We start from the raw sequence: 16643 nt of genomic DNA, 5'->3' as shown, positions 1-16643 counted from the left end.
TCTGTTACATTATTCAGGTCACTGCTGGTCTTTTTGGTGTGTTACATTATTCAGGTCACTGCTATCTTTGTGGTCTGTTACATTATTCAGGTTACTGGTGGCCTTTGAGATTTATGACATTATACAGGTCACTGTTGGCCTTTGTGATTTATGACATTGTTCAGGTCACTGCTGGCCTTGGTGATTTATGACACTGCTCAGGTCACTGCTGGCCTTTGACTTTTCTTACATTTTTCAGGTCACTTCGGTCTTTGTGGTCTGTTAGATTATTCAGGTCACTGCTGGTCTTTGTGATTTCTTACATTTCAGGTTACTGCCAGCCTTAGTGATTTCTAACATTATGCAGATCGCTGCTGATCTTCGTGATTTGTTACATTATTCAGGTCACTGCTGGCCTTTGTGGTCTGTTACATTATGCAGGTCACTGCTGGCCTTTGTGGTCTGTTACATTATTCAGGACACTGCTGGCCTTTGAGATATGATACATGATTCAGGTCTCTGCTGGCCTTTGTGGTGTGTTACATTATTCAGGTCCCTGCTGGTCTTTTTGGTGTGTTACATTATTCAGGTCACTGCTGGTCTCTTTGGCATGTTACATTATTCAGGTCACTGCTGGTCTTTTTGGTGTGTTACATTATTCAGGTCACTGCTGGTCTTTTTGGTGTGTTACATTATTCAGGTCACTGCTGGTCTCTTTGGCATGTTACATTATTCAGGTCACTGCTGTCTTTGTGGGCTGTTACATTATTCAGGTCACTGCTGGTCTTTGTGGTCTGTTACATTATTCAGGTCACTGCTGGTATTTTTGGTGTGTTACATTATTCAGGTCACTGCTGTCTTTGTGGTCTGTTACATTATTCAGGTCACTGCTGGTCTTTTTGGTGTGTTACATTATTCAGGTCACTGCTGTCTTTGTAGTCTGTTACATTATTCAGGTTACTCAGTCCAACCCGAACTGCCAAGCCATGTCTTCCCTGGACCGGAATCAAGCATCCTAGGACCCGTTTCTCGATATCAGCCGTCATCAGCCAGGAAAGCTTGACTCCAGTGGTGTGGAGAGCACGGGACTCACGTCTGAGCATACCTGTCCCACTCGGGGTGACAAATGCAAAAACAACAGTTGATGGACAGAATGCAGAACAATGTCATACATTCACCCCAGTACAGAGACCTGGGCCTAAATCCATCGTTTTTTGCACTCCACACCACCCCAGTTCAGGCATGGCCATATGCAAATCAGCCTTGACCCTGTGCCTCATGGGAACAGTCCAGCACGAGCAGCCAAGCCATGTCTTCCGTGGACCGGAATCAAGCATCCTAGGACCGGTTTCTGGCTATCAGCCGTCATCAGCCAGGATGCCCTTGTGCAACATTCTGTCCATCAATTGTTTTTGCATTTTGTCACCCCGAGTGGGATGGGTATGCTCAGACGTGAGTCCCATGCTCTCCATGCCACTAGAATCAAGCTATCCTGGATGATGACGGATGATAGCCAGAAACCGGTCCTAGGATGCTTGATTCTGGTGCAGGGAAGACATGGCTTGGCAGTTCGGGCTGGACTGTTCCCATGAGGCACAGGGTCAAGACTGATTTGCATATAGCCATGTCTGAACTGGGGTGGTGTGGTGAGCAAAATAACGATGGATTAAACCCAGATCTGTGACTGGGAGTACATTTTTGCCAGTGTGCAACATTCCATCCATCAATTATTGTTTTTGCATTCGTCACCCCGAGCAGGATGGATAGGCTCAGACGTGAGTCCCATGCTCTCCATGCCACTGGAATCAAGCTATCCTGGCTAATGATGGTTGATAGCCAGAAACTGGTCCTAGGATGCTTGATTCCGGTCCAGGGAAGACATAGCTTTGCAGTTCGGGCTGGACTGTTCCCATGAGGCACAGGGTCAAGACTGATTTGCATATGGCCATGTCTGAACTGGGGTGGTGTGGGTGAGCTAAATAACGATGGATTAAACACAGATTTGTGACTGGGGGTGAATGTTTTGCCATTGTGCAACATTCCGTCCATCAATTGTTGTTTTTGGATGTAGCTTCCATGCACTGTGCTACAGAAGAATGTGCCAACTAGTATCACACAAATGTATAAACAAATTGAGTGCACCCCGCTACAATTTCACAATCCATGGTGCCTCCTTTAAATGCATCCTCTGTGTCTCCTACTGATGGCACCTTCTGTAACCTCAACAACTCTCCACAGACACCAGGCACTATCTAGTATTACCCATGGACATTCGAAGGTACTGGGCCAGCACTTACTTCACATGTCCATGGGGACAACCTGGAGGGACAGCAGACATGTGATAAGAGAGGTGCATGCACAACATGACACTGATCATGGGAAAGTATCAAACAACCAGTGCCAGTTGATATAAACTTAATTCACAATGTTAATGAAGTCAACCTAGCTACACAGGAACACATTTGTCAGTGTTTCCTCCTCACTAGACTGCTGAGCAGACTCAAGACAAGAAAGGGCGAGAAGCTCTGTTCAGCCTCATCCGTAACAACAAACTGTTCTTTGTTCACCAGCGGGGCTCTCACCCGAGGTGACATCTAGCCGGGCCAGGCCCATCTCAAGAGAAGAGTATTGTCTGTGACACAACCCATCAAAGACCTGATCTTCTCGGATTCTCATTGGCTGGCAGCCTCTAACGAGAGAGTGACCTTTGAGGGTTTCCCAGGGCTATTTGATTCTCTCGACAGATTTTTGGGTCCTGGGTAAATTAACTCAAGCCAATGTCATCAGCCAACGTAAGAAGAGCCAGAGCTGATAAAGCATCAAATACTATACCCTGCAGCCTGAACCGGACACCCGCGGCAGACTTTCTCATCTCTTGGTGATCTGCTGCCTCCTCCTCGTTCTAAGGAACAAGCTGGGCTCAAACGTCTGTAAAAAGACTCAAAAGGCTGTAAAAAGACTCCAGGGCATATATGGTTAGCAACCTCAGTCCTACTTACATTCAGTAACATATCCCGAACCGTTTGTCTGGTTTCTGGAAGAATTGATTATGGCAATAGTGAATTTTGACAGAATTGTATATTCACAGCCAGGCTCTGCTACAAAATAGAACTACTAATGACGTAAATGACAGACTACTAACCAAACTAAAAAATCCATACCAACTAAGGCACTGATGGCGTGCGCCCATTTGACAGAAAATGTCAATTGTTAAGTAATATCTTCTCTTTCGCATAGCTGTACACCATGGTGTGATTGATGTATGTTGAAACCACCTCTATCATTCCCGCCTGCACAACTATTTCCACCTCTACCTGGCGTGTGGACGCTGGGCACATGTGCACAAACATGCCTGTACCTTCAATCGCCCGGCCTGCCAAGAGTGCACTTACACCTGAGAATACCCTGTCCTCAAATATTCTAAAACTTGAGTTCGAATGGTAAAATTAATAGCCAGTCCTCAAATATGTGGGTGCATGTTTAGGGCCTGCCCGTGGTTGGAATATGGAGACATCAGAAAGGCACGGACACACAGGAAACATCAGAAGATTAACAATTTCTTTATATTTAATCACACATCCTATTTTGGGAGTTATTGCATTTTCCTATCAAATTACCTGGGACATGGTAGTGCTTAATTTGTAAAATAATAAGTGCCAGGGCTCTGACCAGTTGCACCACCCACGGCTCCTGTCATCACTGCCAAAACAGCTACTAACAGTCTCTCTCACATGCATGTACAACAGTTCAGATGATGGCATGTCCCCAAAGCTAAAGGAATTGCTGGAGAGGCAGTTATTAGTAATTTTTTTTATGTATATTGTATTCATAAACAACCGTTATTCTGATCATCTCAAAATTAGATGGGCATTGTCACCACTTGGCAGACTGTCCTAAATGTGGTGTTGACAATTATGTGCCGTGGCCGAGCACAGAAATAATTTAAGTACCGGAAACCACCTGTTCAAATTAAGCACTGGGTCACATGGACAAAATGCCTCTGGGTACTACCTTTTGATTTGACTTTGTGCTCCCAAGTTGAAATTTAAAACCAGGCGTTTGACGATGAGCGCCATTTTGGATTATTACAATTTAAAATGTATTTGATATAAATATTTTGATTGGGAAAGCAAACAAGTAATTTTGCTACAATACAATTGATCATCGATTTTACGCGTTTCAGACTATTGGCTCATTATTTGCTATGAAATAACTGGATACAAGCAATACGTTTAAATACGTGCTGTTCCTATGCAATATTTGTGTCTACTGAACTACTGCAATCATGTAAAAGACGACTTGTGACTCACGTGGAGCAGTATATCAAGGTTGTACAACCTAAGCCGTGGAGGGAAGAAACCATGCTAGACTTTCATGCTATCTACATAAAACACATTTACACACAAATCTATCTACATGAAACTCCTTTACGTAGTCAGGATCACCCAAAACACTTTTCATAGGTCAAACTCCTCCTGGACCTACCTTGGGCCCCTCTGATGTAGAAATGATGCTTCCTGCCACAGAATATTAGACGCTAAGTGTTAATCAACTGCAGTGGCCCTAGAAAGCGGCCCCCAAGAAACCGCATGGCTCATTTTGAATTCTTCATATTCCAAGAGTTGGCTATGCAGCCTTTCGTCACACACCTCCCGTTGTTGTTTCTTATTTTTGTTTCCCTATCAGGCTATTATTAAACCTGCAGATCTCCAAAGCCTAAACACAGCTCTAGACTCCAAATAGGTATTTGATTCACTGACCTGGCTGCACTACTCTTCGCCTGCATGTTCCCAGTCTTGGCCAAGGTTACAAGAGAATGGACTGTGAATTGAATTTGCAGTAAATATAAGTAATAAAACAAACACAGCGTGAGCTATGGCTTTCCGAAGCAGAGCCTGACGGTTTATAATTAAGTTTTACACAGTTTGGAGTGAAAGCTTTAGCACCAGAATAGATGCATGCTTAAAAGCTAATTACAGACAGCAAACACCAGTATGTACTTTGCAAACACACACACCTCCCCATACATCAAGATGTCAGAATATAAACTCAACTTCCCCTGCATCCGGTAGGTTTCCGCAGCATAGTTTGATATGTTCTACCCCAGAGCCTTCTGAAAGTAAATAGTTTAAACAGTTCTTTTGAGTTGAAGCGTTTCTAGCCGGTGGTCATTATTACTTATGAGGAAGCAGTTTCTAGCATGCTTGAAAGTTCCAACTGTGGTGCATCTGCACAGGCTGACCTGCACTGTGGTACATCTGCACAGGCTGACCTGCACTGTGCTACATCTCCACAGGCTGCCCTACACTGTGGCACATATCCACAGGGACCCTCACTGTGGTACATCTCCACAGGCTGCCCTTCACTGTGGTACATCTCCACAGGCTGCCCTTCACTGTAGTACATCTGCACAGGCTGACCTGCACTGTGCTACATCTCCACAGGCTGCCCTACACTGTGGCACATATCCACAGGGACCCTCACTGTGGTACATCTCCACAGGCTGCCCTTCACTGTGGTACATCTCCACAGGCTGCCCTTCACTGTAGTACATCTCCACAGGCTGCCCTTCACTGTGGTACATCTCCACAGGCTGCCCTTCACTGTGGTACATCTCCACAGGCTGTCCTACACTGTGGTACATCTCCACAGGCTGCCCTACACTGTGGTACATCTCCACAGGCTGCCCGATAGTGTGGCACATAGCCACAGGGACCCACACTGCGGTATATCTCCACAGGCTGCCCTACACTGCGGTATATCTCCACAGGCTGCCCTACACTGTGGTACATCTCCACAGGCTGCCCTACACTGTGGTACATCTCCACAGGCTGCCCTACACTGTGGTACATCTCCACAGGCTGCCCGATAGTGTGGCACATAGCCACAGGGACCCACACTGCGGTATATCTCCACAGGCTGCCCTACACTGCGGTATATCTCCACAGGCTGCCCTACACTGTGGTACATCTCCACAGGCTGCCCGATAGTGTGGCACATAGCCACAGGGACCCACACTGCGGTATATCTCCACAGGCTGCCCTACACTGTGGTACATCTCCACAGGCTGCCCGATAGTGTGGCACATATCCACAGACTGCCTTTCACTGTGGTACATCTCTACAGGCGGCCCTTTATTCTGGCACATATCCACAGGCTGCCCTTCCAAGCCGCATCTTCCTCGTGCTCTGATGCTTCACCAACGAAGCTGTGATGAGCAGTGCCCTACCAAAGACGGCAGAGTAAGTGAACACGTCCAGGCTCTGATGCAACGAAAGCAGCCAGGACACCGTAAGAACGTGTAAAGTGCACAGACTGCAGAAAAGAAGCACCCAGAAGCAGGACATCTCCAGTGAGTCACCCAGAATCTGGAACAGAACCTCTGTGAAATCAGACTGAGCCCAGCCCTCCTGCCGTCCAGAAAAGATTGAAAAACGTGTTTATTTTTGGAATGTACTTATAAAGCGAATACATATCTCCAGGGGCCATAGCTAAGGCTATCGGCCTTCATTCCAGCCTTGCAGTAAGGGCTGAAAAAGTTAATTGTGACCTTGTATAAAAATAGAAGGCATATACCTAATGTCCTGAAGATGAACCTCCAATAAGTGTCATAGGTTCGAAACGTCGTCGACCGTGTCACACTATATGTGTATGAATTGTGTTATTTGATGCCAGCAATAGTGTGCAATTAATATTGTCTGACTGTGAATTGTACTACACAGACTGTCTGAGTTGCCTCTAATTCCTTGTTGACCTTTTCCTTAGTGTGTCAGTTGGACATCGGCTGGTGTCCTGCTGTTATCACATTAGAACTTTTATTGGAACTGTTTAACAGAAAATAAAACTGTCCGGCTGGACAAAGAATATAGTGTCTATTTAGTCTATATTTATCTCTTAACAATCCTTTTTTACTAGGGACCACTGTCCTGTATAAAAATTCACAATTGAAGTGCCATCTTCTAGGAGCCGTTTCGCTGTCGTGGCCGCTTAGTTTAAGGCTGATGGCTGAGTGGTCTGAGATAAGTCTTGGTGCAATATCTGTTTGGTCTATCAGGTGCGTGTGTGCCCCTGATATCAAAATATAATCTATCCTGGAGTATGAGTTGTGTGGGTTGGAGTAGAAAGTGTAGTCTATAGTGTCTGGGTGTTGTAGACTCCAGTCTTTGAGATTGAATTTGGTGCAAATGTTCTGTAGAGCTGTGTGCGATTTCGTGGGGGGGTACAGGCAGGAGGATTGTCTGTCTATAGTGTGATCGAGTGGTATGTTGAGGTCCCCGGCTACAATCGTGAGTTCGTCCAGGGAGAGTTTGTCTAGTGTTTCTGCTATGCTTTCCCAGAATTCGGGGTCGTCAGCATTGGGGCCATATATGTTCGCCACGTGGAATCTTTCTTCCCCTCTTGTTAAGTTTGTTATTAGTAGTCTACCCCCTCATGCCGGGATTGTGAATCTATCTTTATCTTTGATCTTTTGGATACCAGGGTCAGGACTCCACGTTTTTTCTTGTCAGCTGGCGAGCAGGCAGTGTGCGCTATCCAGTTTGCTCTGACAAGTTTTAGGTCCTCCTCTTCTAGTTTTGTTTCTTGTAACAGGATTATGTAACCCTTTGTCTTTGCGAGATAGTTCACTATCTTCCTGCGCTTAATGGGGTGGTTTAGGCCCTAGACATTGAGGGAAACTATATTTAGGTCTGCGGACAGGGTGAAGGCTTTACTGCTTGCCATCTGATGTATTGCGTTGCGGTGGTTTAGTGTGTCCAACCCCCAGTATTCTACTGGGATGGTTGTGAACTGGATTCTCGGTGTGTCTCCCTAGTGAACTGAGTCGGATTGTAGGTGGAGTACGTCGTTGTGTGCAGTGACGTATAAGGTTAGGAAAGAAGAAAAGATTCGAAAATAGATAGAACATAGAGCATATACAAATCACAGCGAACCCCCCCCCCCTCTTTCACCTACCCCGCCCTCCCTCCCCCTTCACTTGCTTGTCGGAGGTGCGGTGGCAGGTTCGCCATTCCGCCTCCCAGAGACATGTTGTCTGTTAAATTGGGATTGCGATCTCCGTAGGGCACATTGAGGTGAGGGCTGTCATGAGCCTGCTTGTTTTTGTGCAAGGCAAGAAGCCTATGCAAAGCCAACAGAGCAGGCAAACTCTTAGCAAACTATTTGAAGCACAAACGAAACCAGGTAGCGATCTAGTCAATAACAGACTCGAATAACAAAACCTACACGAGACACAAAGATATTCTCTGCACATTCCAAAAATTCTACGCAGAGCTATATAACTCGGAGCAGACGCTTAACCAATAGGCATGCACTAGATACCTAGACAGACTAGGGCTCCCCAAGCTAGACCCCGAGGAAACAGCAAAGCTAGGCCAGGAAATCAGCGAGGCAAAAATTGAAAGGGCAGTCAAGTCCCTCAAAAAAACCAAGGTCCTTGGGCTACTCTGACGGCTACTCTGCGGACTTCTATAAGGCCTTGCTATCACAATTAATGCCCTCCATGAAAAGAGTCTTCAACCAGACCGCAATCACAGGGGTGGTCCCTCAATCCATGACAGAGGCTAATATAATAGTCATACCTAGGGAGGGCAAGGACCACTCATTGCCAAAAAACTACAGACCCATACCTCTCATCAATGTGGACTACAAAGTCTACGCCAAAATCCTAGCTGTCAGACTAAACACGGTCCTGCCCAAACGAATTAGTTACTCCCAAGTCGGCTTTATGCGCAACAGAATATCTAGCGACAACACACGTCTTTTCTGCCACATTCTTGAACAAATGTCCACGAAACAAGAACCGGCGGTGGCGATTGCACTATACGCAGAAAAGGCCTTTGATAAGGTCTCGTGGGCCTTCCTAGAGAAATGCATGAGGACCTTCAACCTGGGGGAGGCATACATAAGGATGACCATGGCACTCTACCAGGCCCCCTCAGCCCGTATTGCTATCAATGGCTCTCTCTCGGACACATTCAGACTGAAACAGGGAACCAGACAAGGATGCCAAATATCACCAACACTCTTTCTCCTGGCCCAAGAACCCCTAATCCAAGACATAAATTTTAACAGGAACATAAAAGGGGTTGAAATCAGGGGGACCATAGTAAAATTAGCCACATACGCGGACGATATCCTGATCTTAACAGAACAGCCAAAACCCTCTATAAAGGCCCTTATGACCACAATAGCACAATACTCCAAACTCTCAGGGTACAAACTAAACAACGAAACATCAGAATGAAAGCCATTAAACATCCATTGTGGGTGACTCTGGTCTGACTTGGCAGACGGGACACATCAAATAGCAAGGCATACACTTCGGCAACGACCTGTACAACACCCTAAGGCACAATGAGAAGGCCCTCACAGAAAAGGTCAAGAACCTGTTAGAGGCCTGGTCCCCGAAATTCATCACATGGTGGGGTCGCATAGAAACGATAAAAGTGATGATCACGCCGATGATCAATTACCTGTCATGCATGCTACCTCTCCTTCTCACAGACGACTTCCATCGGAAAATCGACATTATGCTCACCAAATTTCTTTGGCGGGACAAAAAAGAAAGAATCAGTATTAAGAAGCTTAAGCTGCCGAAAGCTCAGGGAGGGCTTAACCTGGCAGACTTCAAAGCCTATCAACTAGCCTTCCTAGCAAAGCTGGGCACTCAGTGGGTGGCCCAGATACCAGACTACACTGCAGTGTGGCCACAGGTGGAGAAGGCCATTCTAAACAATCTAGACCTTATTGCCCAACTTACTACAAACACATACCCACACACCTCTAAGCTGATATTTAAAACCACAAAGTTAGCACTCCTAAAAGTAGACAGGAGAATGGAGGTTAGCATCAGGGGTTCCAAGACAGAGTCCTTATGGTCAAACAAGACCATCAAATATAAGGGAAAGATTGTTAACTTTGAATCATGGATAGAGAAAAGGTATAAGCTTCCCACACCAACTAGAGAAGGGGACAGCCCCTATAACTTTTGCAGACCTGAAAACACACCACCAACTAGAAAACCTAGACCTCTATAGATTCCTAAAGATAAAAACAGCCCTGACAAGGACAAAACTAACCAGCACCCAACCCTCAATCTTTCGCTTAGTAACCAATATCAATAAACTGGGTCATTAAGTCTCACATATTTACAAGCTTCTACGCCCAAAAAGCACAACAAAAAGCTCAACAAAAAAACAAACGAATACTGAGACAAACAACTACACAATCCACTAAAGGACCAGGAGTGGAAAACACTTTGGTCCTCAGCCACACAAAACAAGATCACCCCAATCCTCGCACAAACCAAATACTGGTTACTACACAAGACCTAATGGACCCCAGACCGTCTACACACGCTAGGTCTCAGGGAAGACTCCCTATGCTGGAACTGCAACACACAGAAGGGGGACTTAGCACACCTCATCTTCCACTGTCCAACTCTCACTTCAATCTGGGGAGGGGCGTTTGACTTCATAGACAATGTGTTCAAAATCAAAACAACGAGAGATTTCGCTTCCCTAACCACAGCATTTATGAGATCTGATCTCCACTCTGAGAATGACAAGGAGCTAATGGACTTACTACTGACTGCGGCTGTCAAACTGGTGCTAACCAACTGGAAAGACTCTAGCAAAACCAACCTCCAAGGATGGCTAAACTGGATTACTCACCTCAGAGGAGGGGACAGCTTAGCGCTACAGTACTCCCCATGGAAGGCATCGCCCAGGGGGCTGTGGGAGACTTTAGACAGGTCCCTAGACCCATACAAGCCCCCATAATCGAGACGCCCTAAAATCACGAAGACGGGGGAGGCTATTGTTAAGACCTCCAAAGGAGCCTGAGCCGGGGACAACTGATATGTGGTCTGACCTATCGTTCCCTATGGGCCGTGCCATGAATGTATACCTCTCTTTGGGGCTATCCTATCCCTCTCTCCTTACCTTTCCTACTTTGCTGTCCTTTTCCGACCTGATTAACCACATTCTTTCAAACCATACCAGCTCATGGGTAAGCACTGCCATAGCATTGTACTAACGTTCAGGGCCAGATTCGGGTGCTGCCCCCAACAGGCGTGATGACTGTAATCACTATATAAAAATGTTTAATAAAAATAAGTAAAAAAAACCAAAAACATATCTTCAGGGGCCATCAAAGCGCTGTACAGGCGAGGACACAAAGATGCAGATAGATTTACAATAACATCTCAGGAGGATAAATGAGCCCAAATACTGGAGCAATGAAGCATCAAAGGAAGGCGAGGAAGGCAAGGGATACAGTCTAGGGCAGCAGGATGATTGTGGCCTTTCACCATTCGCAAAAGCGAAGGAGGAAGCCTGAGGTGCAAAATGAGGTGCCCAGATGCGGACAAAATCTGATGACACAAGCCTTCTTTGGGAGCCTGAAGAAGTACCCCTCAGAATCGATAAAGAGCATCCCACCATCTCCAGGGCAGTACAAAAGGGAAAAACTCAACTTCACTCCAGTGTCTCTAGATGCACTGGACCTTGACTCTTATGTGGTTCTCCCTTAGGTAAGATACCCCCAGCTAGGCTAGCTACAAAAACACAAACACAAATCCTATGTTTAAAAACAATGGCAGAATCATTTGGCCTCAATTAATGGCAAAATAAAAACCGTGCACCCCAACTGAAATAAATCTGTATGGGAGCTTACTTTAGTGCATGTTACTCAAGAACAAGAAGGGGGAAATGTTTTCAATACAATATGACCATTGGCACAGAGCTAGGCACTTTTTTATCTTCGGACTCCCACACCAATTCATCAACAAGCACCGTAGTCCCCCAAATATCCCAAATCACCCTACCGCGAATCATCGGCACTTGCTTCCAAGATCTCCACTTGCTTCGAAGAATGAAGATTTTGAAACTGTGTGTTGGGGAGTTGTGATTACAAAGCAATTTATCGTTAATCAACTTGTTTTGTCAGAAATTGATTTATTTCAATCCAAAATCAATCAGTTTCCTTTCAGCAAAATAGAAATGTATAGAAGTTATCAGCCTGCAGGGTTTTGCTAATAAGGCAAGAACCCAACTCTGAGAACATCACTTTACTTGCTACCTAAAAACAAGAAAATTGATTCAAAATCTTATGCCTTTTTCATAAGGCTAGCATTGAACCACTCAGGTACATTTCCAACCCAATGACAATCACAGTCAATGAGAAACCAAACGATGACCATAGAAAACAGGCATTTATTTCCAGATGGCGATGCAAATGCTTTGGAGCCATAAAGCTATGTGGACATGGCTCCTCCCACTGTAATATACCTCCTTTACATCTTTGGCTCCTACTTTCTGAGCTTCAGGGCAACCCAAATTTGTTCTAGCCCACCTTTCCACTGTGTCAGTGTTGGTAACTCCCTATGTTATGTTATGTTGTTGTTATGTTAAAGGTATTTAGTACCGCGCACATACACCAATTGGTTTCTTGGCGCTCAAAGACCAGCGGGGAAAGTGCACAGGGAAGTAGAAGCAGCTAGTCATGAGCAAGACGAAACAGGTAAGTTTTCAAGGATTTGCGGAAAGTAGGATAGTCAGGTGTAAGCCGGATTGGAAGAGGAAAGGAGTTCCAGGTGGACGGGGCGAGAAAAGAGAAACAGGCACCAGGCACCCTAAAGGAGAACATTCTCGCTGTTAGATGTGGTACTAAACATGCATGATTTTATCTACAGATTTTTACCACATCTTCACAGGGGACCTGCAAACAGGCTCAATACTATATTAAAAAAAAATACCATCAACATTAAATAAAAAAAAATAATTATGATGACCGACTAAGGAACAACAAAGTTTACCGAAGTCACCTTTGGGCAAATACAAGGTGCAATTTGGGACGAAGCTGTGTAAGTAGACACAACATGATTTTCTTACCTGACCAGTGTCCAGTGGAGGTTCCAGATCTGTCGGTGCAAGTCTCGCTGACGGGTTTAAAGACGGTCTCCCAGCCACCTGTGGCGTACCGCCAGCTCTGAGACTCCAGAATTAGTGTTCGTTGGGTACCGAACGCGATCATGAAGCAGTAGACAACATGATGAAGCTGACATCCATAACCACAGCCTTTGTTGATGTTGCAGACCAGCTTCTTGGCTTTGCTACAATCCTTGGGGTTCTGAGAGAGGGAAAAAGCTATATTTTAGTCATTTTTATGCCCCTGCAGCAGAATTTGCAAACCAGCTTATTTAAGACTGTCTAATTACCATATTAAATAATACGCATAAACACACACACAAGCTTAGGTGGGTTAAAACACAATGCAGTCATTCAGTGTAGTATGTAGTACAGAGTAGTAACAAAGTGTAGATTATGAAGAAAGAAAGAAGGCAACTGCGTTCGCTGGTTCACTCAGTGTGGCATGCCCACTGCTGTTACCCGTTACCATCTGAAGGTGCAGGTGGTAATTCTGGACTGCTTGTGAAAGAAGGCATTGTTCCTGCACATGCTCTCCCTTGCTTCAAAGTATTCCCAGAAGCGATGCCACTGGGACCAGTCGCACTTTATTTCAGTTTCACAATTCTGCACCAAGTTTACTCGAACAGTGAGTTGAGGGAAAGGGGAAATTTGTAGACCAACCGGGCATGTGTTCAGCAGTTTCAGGAAAAGTCCCTCAAAGGATTCCTAAGATTCTAAACAGCCGGATCACAGTTGGGGACATATTCAACACCGTATATCTCCAGGCTCTGAGCAACGTCAGGTGATCAACTGGTTCCCACCACAAGTTCTAGCAAATGTAGGGTAAAGTGCTGCTCCCTACGACATGTGCCCGTACCCCAAAGCACTGAGGCCACTGTACACTGATTAGCAGCACTTTACAAAAACACAAAAAACATAACATAGCAACTATTATTATTAGCTTGTGACACGGAGGGCAGATTTTTTTTTTTTAATAAAAATTTTTCATTGACTTTCATATTACTAACAGGGAATCATTTGCTTGCTTCCTATTGGTAGGCACCTCCTCCTCGTCTCAGTCTTCTCCTGGACTTCGAGTTCAGTCTTCAGCATGCCGTGGAGCTGGGACCAAGTACTGCTTCCGTTGGCCAGTGTAAGGCTCCTGGTCCTTACAGAATTGCATAGCATGCTACCCACTTATTTAATATCCGTCTCCAGGAGCCATCCTTTCAATAACTTTAAAACAAACTGTAATGCAGGACTTGTGAAGCGAAATACGATCCTAAAAGACCAATGCTTCCTTGCAAGGGTTGATTGTCTGTGGCCAGCAATGCCCTGCCTTTCCACATCGCTTCTCACCCTACCACTTGCAGCTAATTTAAAAGTCAGAACTACAAATACCAGAATTTAATATGTAATAACTGAGGATTGGGAATTCTTTTTCATTTTCATTATATGGTTAAGAATTGCGCCCATAGGCTACAACGTGTACGCTTTAAACATATTAGGGGTCAGTCGGTCAATTAAAAATACCTCTGCATGCCCCAGGTCTCTGAGGGCGTGCGCGCTGAAAGAGACGCGGTGAGTGTGCACCTCGCCTATCCAGGCGCACGCTGAAAGAGTTGCCGTGAGCGTGCACATGGGCTGTCCAGGCGCACACTGAGAGAGAAAAGACACGGCCGTGAGCGTGCACATGGGCTGTCCAGGAGCACGCTGAAAGAGAAAAGACACGGGCGTGAGCGTACACATGGTCTGTCCGGGCGCCGTGAGCGTGCACATCCCTGTCCCCCTTCGGCCACCAAACCGACGAATATAGGTCATGCCAAGGCGAGCAACGCACGTGCTGCATCGCTAGGCGAGACCTAAAAATACTAGGGCTGTGCATGCTTTCCACTTCAATGGGAAAACAAGTTACTGTGTCCTACGTTAATATACAATCTGTGGGGAAAAGGCTGGCAGCTACCTTCCACAGTGACTGGGCTTTCCAGGAGTAGTGGGCTGATTGTGCACAAAGACGCAAAGCTGACTATTTCAGCATTGTGATGGGGTCAAAAATGCATCAGAGTTCTATACCTGAATCCTGTGTGCCTATACACCACCCTAGCATGGCACAGCCGGTTGGAAGTTGCAGGCTCCCCAGCCATATTGACTGGTTGCTAAGCTGTACGGCCCCACCCAAGTTCTCCACATTTCCTCCATCTCCTGTAGCACCTACATTCTACTGTTGGCCCCAACCTTATTTATTTATTTATTTGAAAAGTTTTATATAGCGCTGACTAGACCTGGAAGTATCAGAGCGCTTTATATGAGAATGGACATTGTTTCAGAACAGTGTTACATAGTTACATTACTTACAGTTACCAGTAAAGATCTTCTAATCTGGGAGATGCTGCATTCACAGGCCTGCTTCCAACCTAGGTTTTAATGTGTTTATGTGTGCCTCTTCTGCACTCAAATGCCTGCCTCCTCCTGGATGAATGATTTGTAAACTTAGAAAGTGCATAATTACCTTGGAGGGCGCTGGAGGCTTTTAGATTCTATTGCCCCGTTTCACTTGCTGCAGGACCATTGTCACACTCTTCTTAACCCCCTGCCTCTGTTTATCCTCTCCTCCACCTTCACACCTCTCCCTTTTAATACATTAAAGCAGCATCCTGGCTTTGCCAATCTTTTACATGTAAGGCTACAAAGGCTGCAAGGTCACTTTAGTGTACAACTGCAACAAACAAACATGAGGAGAATGGGCACTATTCTCTAAAGTAGCTAAATAAATTAAGAGGTGCACCTGTCTGACTACAACCTCACCTTACATATATGAGCTGTATGAAAATGGTGTAAAAGCAGGCAGCACAAAGCCTCTACAGAGTCAACGGTAGGGCTTGCATTGCTATCTCACTGCAGACCTGCACCGACGACCATTTTCTGGTAGCACAGACTTCCAAATCATTTGCTGGACTTGAGACTCATAGTGGGGAACACAATTTGAACTATCTGAAGTCATCCATTAACATCACCTACCTCTACATTTAAGTGCCCTCAACCAATCACAAGAAAGATACAACATGGTGACAAAACATTCAGGAATGAAGGTTTGTGATTACGATCACTTCGAACCATCATCCGAGAGGTATCCCGAAGCGTGCCAGCTTCAGGAAAAACCTCAAGCCAACCAAAGCCTGGACTCCTAGCTCCCTTCTTCCCGTCCTCTTCCATATTCTGTGCTCTAAAGGCTCTCAGAAGAAACACTTCTTTTGGCAGTGTGTAAATTATGTGGTCATTCATTAACTGTGTTGTAATTTCCAATTTATGTAGTCATTATAAATACAAATCAATGGAGTTTCCATTCAGAATACCTTAGCAAGAGAACAATACTATAGGAGCAAGTAGGACATTCACCTAAAAAGTTTGCATATGAACTTATTTGGTGCAACCAATTCCAAGTAGTCTATGCAACAGTGCAAGATGAGATGCCAGTAGATGGAAGGTGATTCATGATGGAAGGGGTGTCAGGGAGGCAGAGGATGGCAGCAATTGGTAGGCATGGATAGGCCCAGTAGTGCAGGAGCTGGGCTGTCTCAGTAGGGTGGCAGCGGTTAGAGCTGGCTAGTGGAGTGTGTAGAGGGGTAAATGTTCAGCCCGAAGTCAGGGCGGGTTGTCTGTTCAGATGCAGCAAGGAACAAAGAGGGCAAGGAACAAAGAGGGCACGAACAACAAGGTGATGCTTGAAGGGGAAGATAAGATAATTTGCTAAAT

The 16643-nt window shown here is 45.4% G+C and overlaps 1 protein-coding gene across 3 annotated transcripts in view; it reads right to left on the bottom strand.

Moving 5' to 3' along the window:
• FUT8 (fucosyltransferase 8) overlaps positions 1-16643 on the bottom strand; it is an 811602-nt gene that overhangs the window by 226963 nt on the left and 567996 nt on the right. For all 3 annotated transcript variants that reach the window (XM_086937112.1, XM_086937110.1, XM_086937111.1), the window contains one exon: positions 12873-13110. In XM_086937112.1, the coding sequence (XP_086793238.1) occupies positions 12873-13110 (238 nt within the window). The remainder of the gene's footprint in view (positions 1-12872; positions 13111-16643) is intronic.

The sequence above is a fragment of the Lissotriton vulgaris genome, chromosome 9 (genome assembly GCF_964263255.1).
Source record: "Lissotriton vulgaris chromosome 9, aLisVul1.2, whole genome shotgun sequence".
NCBI classification, from domain to species: Eukaryota; Metazoa; Chordata; class Amphibia; order Caudata; family Salamandridae; genus Lissotriton; species Lissotriton vulgaris.
This window is presented reverse-complemented; position numbering and strand designations above follow the sequence as displayed.